This window comes from Pleurodeles waltl, chromosome 4_1 (genome assembly GCF_031143425.1).
Source record: "Pleurodeles waltl isolate 20211129_DDA chromosome 4_1, aPleWal1.hap1.20221129, whole genome shotgun sequence".
Taxonomy (NCBI): Eukaryota; Metazoa; Chordata; class Amphibia; order Caudata; family Salamandridae; genus Pleurodeles; species Pleurodeles waltl.
In genome coordinates, this window is record NC_090442.1 from 840,693,362 (window position 1) to 840,712,268 (window position 18,907).

Here is an 18,907-nt window from a genome sequence, read left to right on the forward strand (position 1 = left end):
AGGTCAGTAAGAAGGCAGGAAGGAAAGGAAGAAGGAAGGATGGAAATAAGGAAGGAAAGTAAGAAAGAAGAATAGAAAAATAGAAAGAAAAAGGTAGAAAAGATAGAAGGGAAAAGGTAGAAAAAATGGAAAGACAAATGGAAGGAAAGGAAAGAAAGAAAAAAGAAAGGAAAGATGGAAATAATTGAAAAATACAGGAAAAAAGGAAACAAAAAAGTAGGGGAATGAAGGAAAAAGGAAGGAAAGTACTGTCCACATTACGGCAACACCAGTTGTTCAGTAAACCTGAACATTTGAATTTGAATATGTTGTTTCAGATTTCTGTGAACTGTATGAGAATATCTGAGATCCTGGAATGGACATCTCCTACAAATGTGAAAGGAACCCAGCACTTCCTCTGCTCTCAACTTATACTGGCACTCTACTAAGAAATGTATATATGTAACCAGCTGGACTGTTCCCATGAGGAGCAGGGTCAAGACTGATTTGCATATGGCTGGGTCCAAACTGGGGTGGCATGGTAAGCAATAAAACGATGGATTAAACCCAGATCTGTGACTGGGGGTGAGTGTTTGCATTGTTCAGCACTCCGTCCATTATCCTTTTGTGTTGCTAAAATATATGTAACCAGTGACAGTAGTAGAGTCTTTAAAAAACATAAATACCCAACAGGACTTCCACTGGGATTCACGATCTGAACAAGCTTTTTGTAAACTTAAAAATCTTACATGCAAGGCCTTATTTTACGCCACCCTAATCCCACGTATAAATTCTCTGTGGGAACCATGGGTGCAGTTCTTCTTTGGCTTTAGGATGATTAACTCGAACACCCCATATTTTATCTCTCTCACAAATTGAGAGATTACACGTATTCCATATTTATTATAAAAAGTGGGCTGTTCTGAGTGGCCAGATTTCCTGATTGGAACACGGGAACCTTTTGAGATTAGTATGGACCACAGAAATATACGCTTTCAGTACAATGTGTCGTGCTAAGAGTCATCGGACAAGGTGGACATACCATTCTTTAAATATGATTTCAATATAAACCTCATTCCTAGTTCCATGAACCTCTTAACAGATGCCCTTTCACAAAAATATCCAGAACTTCCCACATCCTGTGGTCAGACACTGTTTCCATCTCATCGTATTATTGGATCACATAGATAATCTGAATGTTGTAACAAATTATTTTCCTCCGCCCTCATTACTAATATATCAATTATTGTACCTGTAGGGCTTTGTGCTTTTAAACTGGAGGACACCTCAAAAAAAATTGTTGGACGTGTATTTTCTATTTAACACCCAACTCCTACCCCACTGCCTGTACGTTCCCCAGACAATTCAGAATATAGTGGCATTTCGAATACTACTTAAGGGATGACTTTTAGCCAGTAAAGAGATTTTCATTCATCAAGGATGATGCAGAGGGATGCACTTCCCAAGTGTAAGCACTGCTGGTTTTTATATACGCATTTTCCTCTTGGCTCATAAAAAGGACTTATTTAGAGTACATCATTGCACTTCCAACCCCATGTTAAACGCAAAGAAGCCAAGAATTCCCAAAATGATAGTCTAATTTGGGCACTAGGATAGTCTTGCTGGAGCTTTGAGGGTTTCTTATGTAACCGCAGTATATTTTTTACCTCTTTACAAAGGATCTAAGTTAGAATTGTGCACCTCATTCTAGTTAAGCGTGCCTGCACAGCGCGGCTACAGTGGACATGCGAATCGGGTTTGACCCCTTGTATTTGCATTATACTCGCACCACCCAGGTGCTGGGTTGCGGGAGTAGATCATGTGATAAGAGCATGCACTGGAATGGGCCCACATCCATCCCTCTTTTTACGCATTTGTACAAATGCTGATTGTAAATGTTTGCAGTTTGTGCACTGCACTTTGGAGATTTGCTGATGCAGAAATCATGCTTGTTTTGTTGAAATTCATGTGCCGCCCGTCTAGTGTGGCATAAGTAGAGTCCTCGAAGTTCAAGGTGAGCAGCGTTAAACCCACCTAGGTCTAGACCTATAGGCCTCGCCTGATCTGCATCTCTGTTTACAAGACTGTTTCTGCTGTAGACTTATTCGCATTAGCGCTTTTTGGTTTAGAAGAGACCTTTCCATATTTCACAGATGTTATCTTATGTTTTTCCTAGTACTTAGGATCGCTACTGATGAAAGAAATAAGGGGAACGGAGTCGACGCAAGAGGCTTGCTCAAAGATGAGGGTAAGTTTTTAGGTTACAGTTATTAGTGTTATACCCATATATTCGTAAACAGACGCAAATGTATATATATATATATATATATATAGTTATCATTTTCGTTTTACTAGTTGCAGTGTAACTGGTGCAAAGAGACGTTCACTCTTAATGGGTTTAAGATTCGGTACAAAAAATCCCCCAGCAGCAGCCAAGACTAAAATCGATAGCACCCCTGCTGTCGGTTTTATAAATTTTATGAGCTGTTGATGGCCTCACATCAGTAGACAATTACACAGAGACACGAGCAACCGGACCGGAAACGAGCTAAGCAACTAAAGCATGAAAGCAACGGAGGCTCTATTACTTGCAGCTCATAGTGTGGCTTAGAAATGAGCTACTCAGTGGTAGCTTTCCGCAATTTCAACAGGTGCAAGACCAAAGTTAGGATCGAACAGGATGCCACATGCGCACTCAACACCGTTTCAAAGAGATTCGTAGGTGTGTCTCACTTTTTTTTAAATCTTTTTTTAGATTTTTAACATATTAAATGATACAGAGCCAGGTTAATTGTACATTCAGTTACTAGTGCCTATCAGTTTTACTAGTTGTGGAGGGAGGGTAGGCAGAAAGAAGCTTCTGTGCACGATGAGACCATCCATGTTTTTTTTTTTAATAAAGCTCCAATTGTGCGGTGAACTGGGACAGGGAAAAAGTGGAGGGTGGGTTCCCGAGGGGCTCAAGGTCATTTGGGCAAAGCCTGCGGGCAGAACTCGGAGGGGCTGACAAGTGAGGATGACTCATATGGTTGGGGTTTGACCCTGACTTGAGCATAGTTACTTAGAAAATGTCTGGTTGACCTAATAGGTCTATAATTGTGCTCTGCTTTTGTAAGTAGCCGTGAATGTTCTAGGAACTGTTGAAAGGCACTGGAATGCAGAGTGAGGAATGCGATTTTGAATGGATTAGCAAGGTACTGTATTGACATAATCCAATCTCGACTGGACTAGGGAATTTAAACCGGCACACAGAACCGATTATTAATGACCGAAAGCATCGATCTGAGAGTTTTGAGATGCCAGAAACAAGTCTCAACTACTTTGGCTCTATGGGTCTTTAGAGAGCGATTTAAATCAGTGTGTATGCCCGAATTACGTACATACATTGCAGCTATTGGTATGGGGCCTATAAGAAGGGGTCAATTAAACAACGGTGTTTCTTGATATTAGAGCAAATCAGAAGGTCTGTTGTAGAGGAGTACAGCTGCAAACAATTAGTGGAAATTCATAATCAAATCAAAGTTAGACAGTTTGCCGTTTCGCATAGGTGGGTACCGGACTGTCTGCAAGGCCCCAAATCAGTTGGGTATGATCTACATACTTATAAAAATGTGCTCCTTCCTGATGTAGTAGTTTTGGCCGGAGGAGGCATATAAGTGAACAGAAAGAGTGACACGATGGAGCCCCGCAGCACACCATAACTGAGATATTTGAGTTTGGACCAAAAAGCAGGTAGGGACATTACTTGGTGATAGTTCTCTGGATAAGAAGTGAGAACGAAACCCAAATAGCCTACATTTAGAAATCTGGAGATCAGAATGGTATGGTTGATTGTGTTGAAGGCCACAGACAGATGGAGAAGGATTGGGGCCTTGACACCACTGTCATCAACCATTCTGTGGAGGTTGTCAAGATCTGAAACAACAACAAGTTCAGTGGTCCTGCAGGGGCAGAAATCCAAAAATACTGCAATCCTTCACATACTCCTGTTTTTCCACTATTTTGCTCATAAAAAACAACAGATGTATTGGGCAGAAGTTACTCATACCTTTGGGATTTAACAAAGGCTTTCCTAAAAGGGTTTTGACTATGCACACCACAAAGGGTATGGTCACCCTAACTAGAGAGACTCCTATCCTATGCAAATTCCCGGTTTGATTTTGAAAAATAAAATACATTTCTTTCTTTTTATATATGACCCTTACCGACTTTAATAGTAGGATAAGTGAGGGTCATAGGACCATAACATCCTAAAAATCCCCCCCAAGGTGATTTTAACCCACACCCATGCTGACCTCCAATAAAAGGACACTTTGGCCTGTTTGAGGTATTTTTATCTACATAGTCTTCCTCGCTAGCAATAATATCAAAAGTGCTCCCTGGAATATGTTTGAGCCCACCCTGGATTTTAGGGGCGTGGATGGACCTGATGATGAAGCATGCCACTGTTAAAGTGGGTGAGTGTCATGTATAAAAAAGAAAGACATTTCTTTTTCAAATTCAAACCGGAAACTTGCATAGGATAGGAGTCTCTCTAGTTAGGCTGGGGATACCTTTGTGGTGTGCATTTTGTTATAAGGAGAGTGTATCCTCTAGGCCTCCCAACTGAAATATCTTCCTTTACCTCCAAAGTGAAAGGGCCGCAACTAGCCTCGGTCCATTTTTTGTGAAACAGGTTTTGACTACAGCCTTTTTCCATAAAGTTGGTGTCATCCCCCTAGTGAGCGAGGAGTTGAAAATGGTAGTAAAGATTTGGTGTAATGGAGATTAGACTTTTATCCATTATGCACGTATGAGGTTATCAGGGGAGCCCAGAGGCCGCATAGAGGCTAGTATATTAAAGAGTGTCAACTGTTACTGAGTTGAACTGGGTGAGTGAGGAGGTTTAAAGAGCACTGGTTGTAATTATCTGCAGAGCCAACAGTGTCCATGACTTCCTGAGGTGTTCTATTGTAAGCCACTACCTTCATTGTTTTCTCTGGAAGGATTTTGCAGTACATTTGGTTGGCCATGTGTGTTGCTGGAGCACATTTACAACTGTTTTGGGTCATTTTGAACCGCAGACTACCAAAGAGTGCAGCTGTCTCGTTTGCTAAAGACATCTTAGGGCCATACAGAAAGCTGTCCTGGGAATGCATTCTACTGTTGCTTGCTGTTGGCTTTGTAACTCACATTTTCTTGCTTTCTGTTAGCTGGCTTTATTTATTTTAGACTGTCCAGTTGGAGTTTCTACCTTCCCTTTCCCAAACCTTATTTACAGTATCCTTCCCAGTGCTCCCTTTAGAAAACAGGCCTGTAAATCTTGTTCTTATCTCGTCACATTTGCTGTGCATTCAAAGACCTACGTGAAATGTCAGGTGCTTTCTTCCAAGGGCCATGTTTACTTTTCTTTCTCTGACTTCAAAGTGAGACAATTTATGTGACAATCATGCTGGATACTGGGTGTGGGAAATATTTGTTTTCCTAGCACTGGGCGACATTTAAACAAACTGTGTAAATATTTCAGAATATATCAGAATTAGGAACACAAATGAAGCACATTTTTTGTTATTCCTGAAGTCTGTTGGAAACAAATACTTTAATATGATCAGGCAAATCATTACACTAGGTGATGCAATTTCCACACATTTTTGTCTATGCAATGTGTAGTTTTATTAGCAAAAGTATGTGTCTGTATAAATGTAATGGTCTTTTCAATTCAAAATGTCAATAATGGTAGTGTGCTACCACATCTTGAATAATCCACTGTACACCACTCAACTCTACTCTGCCCCACACCACTGCACTCCACTCTGCACCACTCCACTTTAGAGCAGTCCACGCTCCTCCACTCTGCACCACTCCACACCACTGCACTCTTCACCACTTTACGCTACATCTCTCGACCTGTACCACTCTGTTGTATGCCAGTGCACTCTTAGCCACTGTACTCTACACCACTGCACTCTTCACCACTGCACTCTACACCACTCTAGTTTAGACCACACCAATTTGCTCTGCACAACTCCACTCTACGCCACTGTACTGTATGCCACTTTGCAACACTGCGCTCTATGCCTTTACACTCTACGCCAGTGCACTTAATCTGTAACACTCAACTCTAAGCCCCTGCACTCTACGCCAATACATTGTACGCCTCTCTAATCTTCTCTGCACCACTGCACGCTATGCCACTGCACTCTATACCACTTTACGCTATTACTCTCTATGCCATTCTACACAACTGTACTCTTCCCTGCACCAGTCCACTCTACACCAATTCACTCTACTCTAAAACAATCTACTCAGCGTTGCTGTACTGTATGCCACTCCACTCTGTGTCACTCTTCTCTATGGCACTGCACTTTATGCCTATCTACTCTTAACCACTGTACTCTGCACCAATGCATTCTACACAACTGCACTCTGTCACTGCACCCTACACCACTGCACTATACTCTGCATCAGTGTACTCTACTCCACTGTTCTCTATGCCACTCTCCTCCATGCACACTAACACTCTACTCTGCACCACTGCACCTTCTGCCACTGATCTCTATGTTACTCTACTCTGCACCACTCCACTCTATGCTACTCTACTATATGCTACTGCACTCTGTGGCATTATACTCTGCGCCACTCAATGCTACTCTGTTCTGCACCACCCTACGCTACTGCACTCTATGCCACTCGACTCTGCACTCTAAGCCACTGCACTCTATGCCACTCAACTCTGCGCTCTAAGCCACTGCACTCTATGACACTCGACTCTGCTCTAATACCCTCTGCATGCTTCAACTCCACACCACTCCATTCTGCACCACTTTATGGCACTCTAATCTGTGCCACTCGACTTTGCACCACTCGACTTTGCACCACTCGACTCTGTGCCACTCGACTCTGTGCCACTCTACTCTGCGCCACTCTACTTCACGCCAATGCACTCTGCACCAAGGCACTCTACATTGCACCACTCTAATATACGCCACTCCACTTTACAACGTTGCATTGTACGCCGCTGAATTCAATACCACTGCATTCATTGACACTGCACTCTATGCCACTGTACTCTACACCAATGCACTCTACACCAATGCACTCTACTAAATGCCACTCCAGTGTATGCCACTCTACGTGACTCAACACTATCCATGACACTCTCTGCTACTCCACTCTACAACACTGTACTCCACTCTTAACCATTCCACTCTACGACACTCCACATCCCTCTCCTTTAGACCACTAACTTATAGCCATGCTGAACAGCAGCCCGGCTGGGATACAACATAGGTAAAATACTTTGGCGAAACCATTAACTCTTGCATAGGCGAGCCCTATTGGCTTTGCCAATGCTTGTTGGCTCTGGTAAATTTAGAAGTTCAGTTTGTGAATAGCAGTGGGTTTGCTGTTTGTACAGGTTGCATAACCCTCCCAATACACCTCTCTAGCCCTCTAGCCCTCCCTCCCCCCAGTGCCTCTTTACTCCTCCCAAAACCCTCCCCATTTAGCAATAAGTATTCCCCAGTTTACAGACACTTCATCTTCCCTCTCAAACTTACCACTAAACAGCGACGGCTCCTCCGCAGTGACAGAGGAGCGTCCCCCCACAGGCTCAGAGCCAGCAGCTGAAAAATAAAACAATATTTTATTCTCATTTTATTATTCGTCTGCTGGCTGAGCCAGCATGTGCAGGGAGGCACGGGGCTGGACCATGGGAGTGGGGAGGAGGAGTGGAGTAGTGGTGTGCGCTTAAGTGCGCAAGTCAGTTTGGCTGGCCGTTCTAGGCCGGCCAAACAGACATGTGCAGTTAGGTTTTTCCAACTTAGCTGTATTGCACAGCCAGGTTGGAAAAACAGCACAGACTCCATGTGCCTGAGCAAGCGGTACACCAGCCCGCTTAGGCCAACCCCACGCTGCTCTTATGCTTGATAATAGTATGAGAGCAGTGTGGGGATTGCACAGGGAGTCTCTGATGCTGCCCCAGAAACTGCTGGGACCAGGAGGCAGAGGAGCACGAGGCAGCCAGCAGCACCAGGTAGGGGTTTTATTTTTTTTATTATTATAAAAAAAAAATATATATATACCCCAGCCCCCTTCGTCCTCCCCCTGTGTCCCCCGCACCCGCCCCACCACTTTTAATTTGTGTCCAACGCCACTGCCAATAATATATTACATGTATGTGTGCAGAGACTCTGCACTGTACCGAGATCTCTGGACAGAAAGGACAGGAGACATATCTTCCCCCGCATGTAGGCTTGTGATTTGGGAGTAGTATTATTGTACTAAATATATTACACAATGCAGTTTGTGAGTTGGCCCCGTAGTGTAAAGTCGTAGGACTTGCACCATTTATGCTCAAACTGATGAGCTTGAAGTTTCAGTGTGCTGTGTTAGACAATGGAACGAGAGTTGTTTACAGGGGGAGTTTGGACTGAAATGAGCTCACACTTTTGTGACGATTGTTTTTTTCACATCTACAGAGCCATGAAAGATTCGTATGTGATTGGAAACATGGGCAAACTGTGTAAGAAGAAGGCAAACCACCTTATGTCGCTATACCCATTTATGCAGAAGGTTTCCAAACTATGAATCTGAATAATGTCACTACACGCAGTAATCCCATTTAAAATAGTAAATGGAAACACATTTCAGAAATGTTTTTTTTAAATTTTAAAAACCCTTGTGATATTCTCACATATCATCGGTTGTGGATTTAATAATGGACAGTTCCATAGTCCCTGGTTTTGGTTTTTGTGCTAGGCCAGAGCTCTCACTATACATTGGTGGCTTTCTCAGCTTTAGAATGAAAGACTGCATTGCTTCAAAATATTTCACATGCCGCGATTTTTAAGCCAATTTGTATAACTCCAAAGCAAAAAAAGATCTGCCCCAGAGCACAAAGTGCTGTGAGCTAAATATGCAAAACTGTCTGAGGATGTCACACATGACATAAAGCTTCTTGGCAGCTATTGAGCTAACATTTGATTTTATAACAACAATAACAATACACAGCATGTAGCAGATACTTATAGTGGCGATCATAAACACAGTTATCTCCGAAAGGAAGCCAACATCATGTCCTTCATGCGATGCTCAGTACAATTAGCGCTGGCTAAAGATTCAGGCCCATATTTATACTTTTTGACGCAAAACTGCGCCAACGCAGTTTTGCGTAAAAAAAATTAGCGCCGGCTAACGCCATTCTGAAGCGCCATGCGGGCGCCGTATTTATTGAATGACGTTAGCCGACGTTAGCCGGCGTTAGCCGCTGGCGCTGTCTGGTGTGCGTTAAAAAAAACGACGTACACCAGGCAGCGCCGGCGTAGGGGGAAAATGGCGTATGGGTGTCCAGAAATGGTGCAAGTCAGGCTGAGGCAAAAAAATCGCCACAACCCGATTTGCGCCATTTTTTTACGACGCCCATCCCCCATTGAAATGACTCCTGTCTTAGCAAAGACAGGAGTCATGCCCCCTTGCCCAATGACCATGCCCAGGGGACTTCTGTCCCCTGGGCATGGTCATTGGGCATAGTGGCATGTAGGGGGGCACAAATCAGGCCCCCCTATGCCACAACATTTTTTTTTAAAAATACTTACCTGGACTTACCTTAATGTCCCTGGGGTGGGTCCCTCCATCCTTGGGTGTCCTCCTGGGGTGGGCAAGGGTGGCAGGGGGTGTCCCTGGGGGCTTGGGAGGGCACCTCTGGGCTCATTCTGAGCCCACAGGTCCCTTAACGCCTGCCCTGACCCAGGCGCTAAAATCCGGCGCAAATGCGGGTTTTTTAGTCCCGCCCACTCCCGGGCGTCATTTTTGCCCGGGAGTATAAATACGACGCATATGCATCGCAGTCATTTTTTAAGACGGGAACGCCTACCTTGCATATCATTAACGCAAGGAAGGTGTTCACGCAAAAAAATTACGCTAACTCTATGAACTTTGGCGCTAGACGCGTCTAACGCCAAAGTATAAATATGGAGTTAGTTTTGCGTCGAATTTGCGTCTAAAAAAATGACGCAAATTCGGCGCAAACGGAGTATAAATATGCCCCTCAGACTTCATCTATATAGAACCCTGGTGCTGCTGTGACGCTGTGCACGCCTTAAACAGTCACATTTTGACTAGAAAATGTGAAAAATAAAAACAGAAGTTTTACTTTAAGATGAACTCCCTTAATTCTTGTATCCAGTAAAGTGGAGATGAGGGTGGGTGGAGGAGATAGTCTTGCTAATACGCAAATGTAAACATTCGTGGCATTTGAAGAAGCTGAACATGATGAAAACGCATTTTGGGTCCCTCACAGGGTGTGGGTTCTAGGAAAAAGCGAGCTCCTTACGGTCCCATGTATCCTATAACCACGTTCAGTGTTGTGATTTTAGATACCTGCCCCGTGATAGCGCTGTGACACGCATCCTGCCTTAAGTGCTACACAGGTGTAGGTGCGCACACTGAGCGTCGCCAGAGGGGGCGCTGTTGTTTAGTAATTTATTCAGTTATAAGGATTCATTTTAACAGACCAGATGCGAGACAACAAATATTGATGTTTCAGTGTTTGTAGTGGTTCGCATTTGAACTCCATAAACTTTTCTTTTCCTTTAGACGCTTAGAGGATTCTCTAACTTTGACTCTGTAAGAATGCGTCCCTCCCAGATTTTTAAAATAATCACTGACAACATAAATTAATTCGATTTAGATGTACTGTGTGTCAAATTCATTTACATAAATGTTAAAAAATTCCATCAGAAGGCCTCCCCTTTCGCTGTGTTTGACACCCCTTATATAAATAAGTAGCTCAGGCATTTAACTTTCATTGTGTGAAGTACTTGAGAAAGGTGGGTTTGATGCTGTATTTGTACAAATGCATACATACATTTTTTAATAGTGTTAGTAGTTCTCTAGCATTGGATTTTTCACAGATTCACATGCTTGCACTGCTCTCTGTCTGCCGTGAGATTCTTCAGCAATCAATGTTTAAACAATAATTTACATACACACTCGAATACAGTGAAACAGCGATATGCCATTTACAGCTTATATACCTCTTTGCCAGTCCGGTGGGAAGAAATGCATTTTTTCTCACTGAGAAGCACAATTGCATGTCAGTTCAGTGGAACTGAATCTTCTGATCTCTGCTGTTCATCAGCATTGTCGATCCTCTTCATTTTTACGGTCCCTTCCCTTGGGAACTTTAGCCACCACCTTCAGCTTCAGGATGTAATACAAAAAATGTGCTCTTGTTTGGCTTGTTGACTGAGTGCAATTCTGGCTCCTTATTTTGGGGAAAAAAATAAAAAAAATAGTACCTCTTATGAGCTGGTGAATCCTGTGCAGCTAAGAATGCTTACCCTGGTGACCTGCACAATAAATCCACTTACTTGCTTCTCCATTCTACACAGTTTGGAAGTAATTCGTTATCTGTAAGACTTTCAGTACAAAGTCCTAGAAAGCAATTCTGTGTGTTGACTGAGGGCTGCCCATCTGGATGAAAAATCCATTGAGTGCCCCTCTGAAGGCTTTGTCCAAGGTCCAGAAATAAATAATGTAACTGGACAGCTGCAAGAAGCCAGTCAAAGCCTCCGCCTTGCAGACAATCGTGCCTCCCACCTCAAGAACCTTTTGCATCATCTATGTAAGAGCATACTCCTAGTTCAGGTGTCAAATCTCCCAAGAAAGCAAAAAACAAGCCTTTAGACTCTTCATCTTCCTTCTACGCCTCATCATTGGGGCAGTCTTGTGGGCAATTGCCTATTCAATGACCAGGTCACAGCACTGGTCATCAGTGGTGTTTTTGTCAGTGAGATCATCCTCTTCATCAAGATCCTCCTTGTCAACAGCACCATCAGCCTTGTCAGGCTCCTCCATCAAGCCAGCATCTTTGGTGAGCACACAAGTTGAAAACCACACATTCAGCAATAATAGTGTCAGCAGTAGCATCACTGGTTCTCCCGCTTCGACTGCACCATTCACAACATCATAATTGGCACCACTATTAGTTCCCATCTCAGTAGTGCTAACTAACACTCCGTCCACAGTTTGTCCTATCCAATTTATACTGGAACCTCTTGATCAACTCTGGGAAGAATCCTTGTTTATTCAAGAAGGGGAAGAATACAGTAAAACAGAAGTGATCTATTCTGACAGTAATGGTTATGGTTAACCAGGGGCTGAGGTTCCCAGATGACTCCAAAGAGGACTACTACAAGAACCCAAAATAAATTGGTACTTGGTCTCTCCCATTTCAGCTCAGCTTCTGTTTCCAGTGCCTCTGATGGTGCACTCACATCTGGACTTTATGGACTTACTTAAACATTTACAACAGTATTCTACCAAAAGGTCTCCAAACTCTGAGCTTCAATCAGCCCCCCCCCCCCCAAGATATAGAGTTGAAATAAATGTAGGCATTAGGGGATCAAATGTTCACTTTGGCCAGCTTAGCCTTGAGGTCAGTCAAAACAGAGATCTTGCCAGCAGTTTCAGAAGAGTTTAGGACCTCCTTTGTTCAAACCATTCAAAATAATGAGGAAGCAACCAAATGTATGATTTGTGATGGTCTGGATACCACAAATTTGTTGATTTTCTTTCTTTTTTTTGGGGGGGGATGAGCAGTTTGTACTAGTGTGCTGCTTTGTCATCATGCATGGATGTGATCTTCAAGTTTTTATGGAGATGTACATGCATCCGTTATAAATAAGCCTCTTGATGGATACTGTCTGTTTGACGAAAAAGCTTAATCTGCACTGAAATGCTTGAATGAAAATAGGAAAACTGTGCTTTCTTTGCACTTAACTACAGCTGCCAGACAGCTTTCTCACCAGTTTCGGCCTTTTACGAGGCTATTCCAGAGGATTGATGTATAGGAAATGGCAGGCCCACTTCCACCCTGCAATCACCCAAAAAGGAAATTCCTCTTTTAGCATGGTGATCCCCAAGTTTTTGGACTGATGCTGCTGGTTTTGCGACTCTGAAGGTTCACTGAGCCCTGCCAAACAGGTCTCAGTGCCAGTGCTCTGACCTTTCTATGTGTCTGATATCTACAGTTGGTATAAGTTAACTTACTTAAGACCCTAGTTTATGTACAAGGGGTACCCAGGACCTGTAAAATAAAGTATCTCTCACGAACTGCAACACCTATTCTGCCATCACAAGTGTAACAACACAAAGCATGACTCCTTGCCCGCTTTTTCTGCCTGGCAGAGCAGTTTTAAGCCTACTAACCCAACACCGCCATTCAATGCAAGGCAAAGCCCAAACTTTCCTTTTTAATATGGATTTTTACCATATTTAGACATTTAAAACCATCATATTGCCAGAGTACCAAGAGAGCATGTCCAAATACACATGGGCATACACACTAGAACCTTTTTAATATTTATAAGTCACCCCTAAAGTAGGCCTACTGATCCCTAAAGGCAGGGTACATTATGTTAAATTGTTGAACATGTGTTTTCTAACTAACATGTCAAGACAGTAAAACCTCTGCATTGATGGTTTTTATAGTGGAAAAATATAGTAGCCCTATTGGTGAGTACAGCATTACACTCGTATAATTCAGCAGTGCAAACTTTTGAATGGGTCTACTAAATATGACACTTGAAGTATCCAAGGAATTCTTGCATTAAACCTGATTTGATGCTCATGTTGAATTTAATTTTTTCATGTGTGGCAGCTTTTGAAATTTGCCACTTTGTTGCCCAAAGACTTCCAGTGACCATTTATGGTTATTGCCCACAAGAGAGACTTCTTCTCTTTTGGGAGAAAGTGTGAATGACCCTCAGGAATGAACACAAGGCACCTGCCATTGGAGGAGGTGTGACCTCTCCATGGTAGGAAGGCCAAACAGGGTGTGAGCCCAAAAGGCACATTTTAAAGGGGAAGCCATCTTTGAATGAAAATTGATGGACGCACAAAAGAGGGACTACTTTTTTGTTTTTGCAGACAGGCTGCCTTCGAGGACAGGGAGGGAAAAGCTGCTGCTGCCAAACTGGTTTTACCATAAGCGTATAGCCCCCAGGTAACCACACTTCTGGAATGGACTAGGGAGCTCTACATGTCAAGAGAAGAGTTCTGCCATGTTGAGAGTGGGTAGAATGGTGCATTCTGGGCTAGGTAGATGCCACACTTCACAGGTAGTCATCACTTGGTAGGAGGGGACCTGGTGGCCCATTGGCTAGAGGTTGCGGCATCCCCTGAGGGCACAGCCTGAACATAAAAATGGCACCCCTGACATCCAGACCTCATATTATGTCTGTACTGGAGAAAGGAACGAAAAAGGACTGCCTTGCTGTTCCCTGGACCCAGCAAAACGAGAGGCTACACCAAAGACTGAACTGCACACTCTGCTCCTTGGGCTAGCAAAGAGATGACTGTGCCTGTGGAGCCCTGCTTGATTAAGTCGTCCCGAGCCCTGGACAGAGGAGGCAACTCCAAGAGTCATTTAGCTGGCTTTCTGTCAATGCTGCAGGGCCACAAAAGCTGAATAAGTCTGCTTGGTGAGTTGATACCTCAGAACGCCTGATTGCCAGATTGGCACTCATTGAAGTGCAGCCTGGGAGACCAAGCCCTGACCCTCAAAAGTTACACCTGTGTCTGCTGGACCTAGGAGAGTTGTCAGCGTGCAGTTTGGTCAAACAGCAAGGAAGTTACTACTAATTAAAGGGAATCACAGTAAGTGAAGACCAGTAGACCAGTGGTAACTGTTTTTTGTCTGGACTTCACCGTGACTTTGAGAAACATAACCCCCTATGGCCAAATGTACTCCACCGTATTCGTGGACCGAGGGGTGGCCCAGGAAGACCTCTATCACCTGCTAGACATTGTTGAGCATCTTCATCATCAAGTTTCCCTCACATCAGGATCACTTCATTAAAGTCTATGGTAGTTCGCACATAGAGTTTAGAACTGGACTGGAGACTGCTTTTACTGTGAGGAAACTGTACAAGTGGACATTATTGGTCTATGTGACTAGCTCCCTGCCGGAGTTGGCTGTCCAAAGAGTGCTTTAGTAGTTGTTTCATACGTTATAAAAGTTTAAAAATGTTACCACTATATCAGCCCATCACAATGATTTATTGGACTCAGTGAAAACCTGTGTTTTATTGGTTCTTTGAAAATTCATACCTAGGGTACACTGAAGAGTCTATTTAAAGAATTTAAAGATAAAAATACAACCAATTTTTATAAAATTGTGTCCGATTTTTATTGTGTTCTGTTATCTTCTAATTAAACAGTTTTTTATACTTCTTAATGCTTTTCTCTTCTTTCTAAAAAGCCTGAGTGTGTGAAACCAGAGCTGCACAGGATTCAGCTAAGGTTTTTCAAACACACCTAACTGGAACCAATACAGGTTTGTGAGTTTATTACATGGTGAGGCAGCACATCTACACAGTGCAATAATCCACTCTCCTCACCACCCCAATCTCTTTATGGCCCGTGACAAGGATTAGGCAGGCAGTTTGCAGGTCACCAGGGGCACCGATCTTTCATCCCCCTCCCATGTGGCAGCAGCCTCTAATCAGCTGTAGTTTACCATTAGCAGCTGAAAATGACCCTGCAGGAGACAGGATCCAACATTTTCCTCCAGGGTGGCAATCCATCACATTTGACTGGTGGATCCTGCAGGTAGTCCAGCAGGGCTATGCCCTTTTGTTACTTTATGATCCACCACAGCTTCTTCCATCACCAGAGCCGCTTTCAGAGGAGCACCTATACATCTTAGTGCAGGAAGTTTGAGCTCTACTGTCCAAAGAGGCCACCAAGAAGATTCCAAGCTCAGAAATAGGCACGAGTTGCTAATCTCCGTATATCCTCAGGCTAAAGAAAGATGAAAGCCTTCATACAATTTTATAACTTCACCTTCAAAATGGCTTCCTGTGCTCACACTGGCCCAGCTTCTTGTACCCCGGATCTAAGCAACTGAATGGTGGCTTTGGACCTGCAGTACGCCTACTTTCATGAACACGTCCTGCAGGCTCACAGACACTACGTTTGGTTCAAGGTCAGGCAAGAGCATTATCAGTTTACTTTTCTCCCCTTCACCCTCACCAGTTCCTCATATGTGTTTAAAGAAGTGAAGGTAGTGGCTACGGCCTATCTTCAGAGGTTGGAAATAACCTGTTTTCCACCTCTTCAACAACCAACTGTTGAAGGTGGGCTTGCCACAGACAGTCCTAGCCCACCTTCAGATGAAGCAGAAGTGCCACTCGGTTCCTTCACAGGGATATACTTTTTTATGGGAGATGTTGTGGACACAGTGAGCTCACAATATCTGGCTTTGATCCCCACGTTTTAAACTCAGTCCTGGATCTCTGTAAGAGCAGCTCTGAGGCTTCATGGCCTGTTGACGTAATGAAGCCAACTTGTCCACTTCCCCAGGTGGCATATGCGGGTTCTGCAGTGGGATCTCAAGTGTCAGTGGACCCAGCACCAAAGAAACCTCTCAGATGTCATCACCGGGGACAGACCCTTCCGTGTGAACATTCTCTGCAAGCACATGACATTCCTGTGGTGGTGTTCAAGTAGTTTTGCTTGATTCACAACACTATCTATCTATCTATCTATCTATCTATCTATCTATCTATCTATCTATCTATCTATCTATCTGTCTATCTGTCTATCTATCTATCTATCTATCTCTACATTCTGATGATTAAAACAAAACTAAGGGTCTGATTTAGATCTTGGTGGAGGGGGTTACTCTGTCGCAATGGTAACGGATATCCCGTCCACCAAAATCAAATACCATTGTTTTTTATGGTATTTAGATTTCGGCGGACAGGATATCCGTCACTGTTGCAATGGAGTAACTCCTCCGCCAAGATCTCAATCAGGCCCTAAGATACATTTGATAGTATTGTCGCTGACAATGTGAGTTAGTTTACTATATCACTAAGTGACTGTATCTTACCCTGCCTCTGTAGTGTTACAAGGTCGGATGGTGTATTTGAATGTGTTCTTTTGCACTGTGTGAAACTCAACTATGTTACAATGCACAGGAGTAATGCCAATACCTGGGGGAGTGCTTTGAATGAGCTATAAAGGAAAGTCCATTATTATAAACCTACCACATGTAGAGGTGTTGATGGCCTTTTTGGCTGGAGGGGAAATACCTGTGAAATACAGATTTCTAAGAGTGATGCCTGTGCAGTAAATTGCTCCCATTCTGTGAGGCAATTTGGAGACTTCATAAAATCCCCTTTTGATGCCAATGAGCTTCTTTGAGGTGACTGGAACAGTAAGTAACATAGCAACAAAAGGGTTCACATGACTTTCACTTTCTGGCTCATGGCTTCCTGGATCTTCTGCTTGGTTAGAAATCCCATCATAGTAGCTAATACTATAAATAGCTTTAGTATAAGCATTTTCTTATATCTAAACACCTGCATACATTTTTAATTACTGTACAGACTGAGAGTGGGCTATTTTTCAATCGCACTATGTTCTCTACTTACATTTCAGGAATAATTCTAACATATATAACTGAGATGATGCTAAAGTATCTTTTGCCTACATTCTGTTAACAAGTGCTTCCGTGGAGCAATTCAAACCTATGCATATTTTTATTACAAAATTCAATTTGGATGTCTTTGTTGCGTTCATTTGTTCTCACTGCCTGGTACGGCACTGTTCTTTCTTTTAATAATAAATAATTGTTTTTTTTCCTACTGATTAAAAAGGGTTTCATACACCAGGGGCGGCTCCTCCATTAGGGCTGAGGAGCGTTGCCTGCCCGCCAGCAGTGGCAGCTGCAAAACCTTTACAAGAAAACCATAATAAACTGTGTTTATTATGGTTTTCTTGTAAATTGGTGGTGCCACGGGGGTGATGAGCAGTGAGAGGAAGGGGAGTGCACAATGCTCCCCCTCAGGGCGTATGTGTGTTTGGCCGCCCATCTCGGGCTGGCCAAACACACATGCGCATTAGGCTGTCTCCACAGGCTCCCAGTCTGCTTGGGAGTGCCCTTGCTGGGTGCCCCCAACCAATCCTGACGCTGCTCTAAGCAGCGTCAATATTGGCCACAGAGCAGGCTGGGAGCCTGTGCCTGCAGCCTGTCTGCAGAAGAGGAGCAGTGTGGTGGTGACGGTGGCATAGGTAAGTGGTTTAAAAAAAAAAAAAGAATCTTTATTACTCCCTCCGCGCACTGCCCCGCCTCTTCCGCGAGCCGCGACTGTCATACACACTTTTGCTGATACTTGTAGATTATAGATCTTTTGCTTGTAATGGTGCTTGTGTCTCTACTTATTTTTTGTGACAGTCCTTATTCTTTTGAAAATCTGCATTTTCTGTTGTGGTTGACTGAGAGAAGTTGAGCAACTTTTATGGTGCACGAAAACTAGTTTCTTAGCTATCAATCACATTTCTACTGGATATCTTTTTTTCATGTTTTCATCATGACAATTTTCAATACATCCATCTCGTTCTGAACTTCAGCCACTGTGGAGGAAAGATGCAAAGCCATACAGCCTCTCCATCTGCAGAAGTCTCATTTCAGATTTCCGTGGCTTGTCAAGAGGAAGTGAAAAAGAGGCCAGGTCACATATGAATCTATAAAATAGACAATCATTGGAGAACCATTGGAACTTTCATAGATTTACATGCTTGAATTATGACTATGAAAGCAGTAGAAAGTTGAGCATAAAAGCAGAAAATAGAATTGAGGCTCATCATGGTGAAATAGGTCACACTGCATCACACTCCTAACTACAGCTTTGGATCTTGACTGGATGACAGAGCAGTAGTGGCTGGTGAAGGTCTGGGTGGAGACCACATTGTACCTTTTCAAATGTCACTTAGGGGTACTTCTGCAAATAGTGCTGCTGGAACTGCCATGCCTGTGGTGAGCCACCTACTCCACATCTCGAAAGTCTACCTGATTTGATGTGGCAGAAGGCAATGAAAGATTTAATCCAATATGAAATTCCTAACATCGAAATTGAACTGACCTTTTTGGAATTTT

At 43.3% G+C, this 18,907-nt stretch overlaps 1 protein-coding gene across 1 annotated transcript in view; it reads left to right on the forward strand.

The window, feature by feature from the left end:
* The window catches only part of ANKS1B (ankyrin repeat and sterile alpha motif domain containing 1B), a 518,534-nt gene that overhangs the window by 309,278 nt on the left and 190,349 nt on the right, over nucleotides 1–18,907 (forward strand). Inside the window, exon 5 of the mRNA XM_069229598.1 lies at nucleotides 2,156–2,227. Coding sequence (XP_069085699.1) covers nucleotides 2,156–2,227 — 72 coding nt within the window. The remainder of the gene's footprint in view (nucleotides 1–2,155; nucleotides 2,228–18,907) is intronic.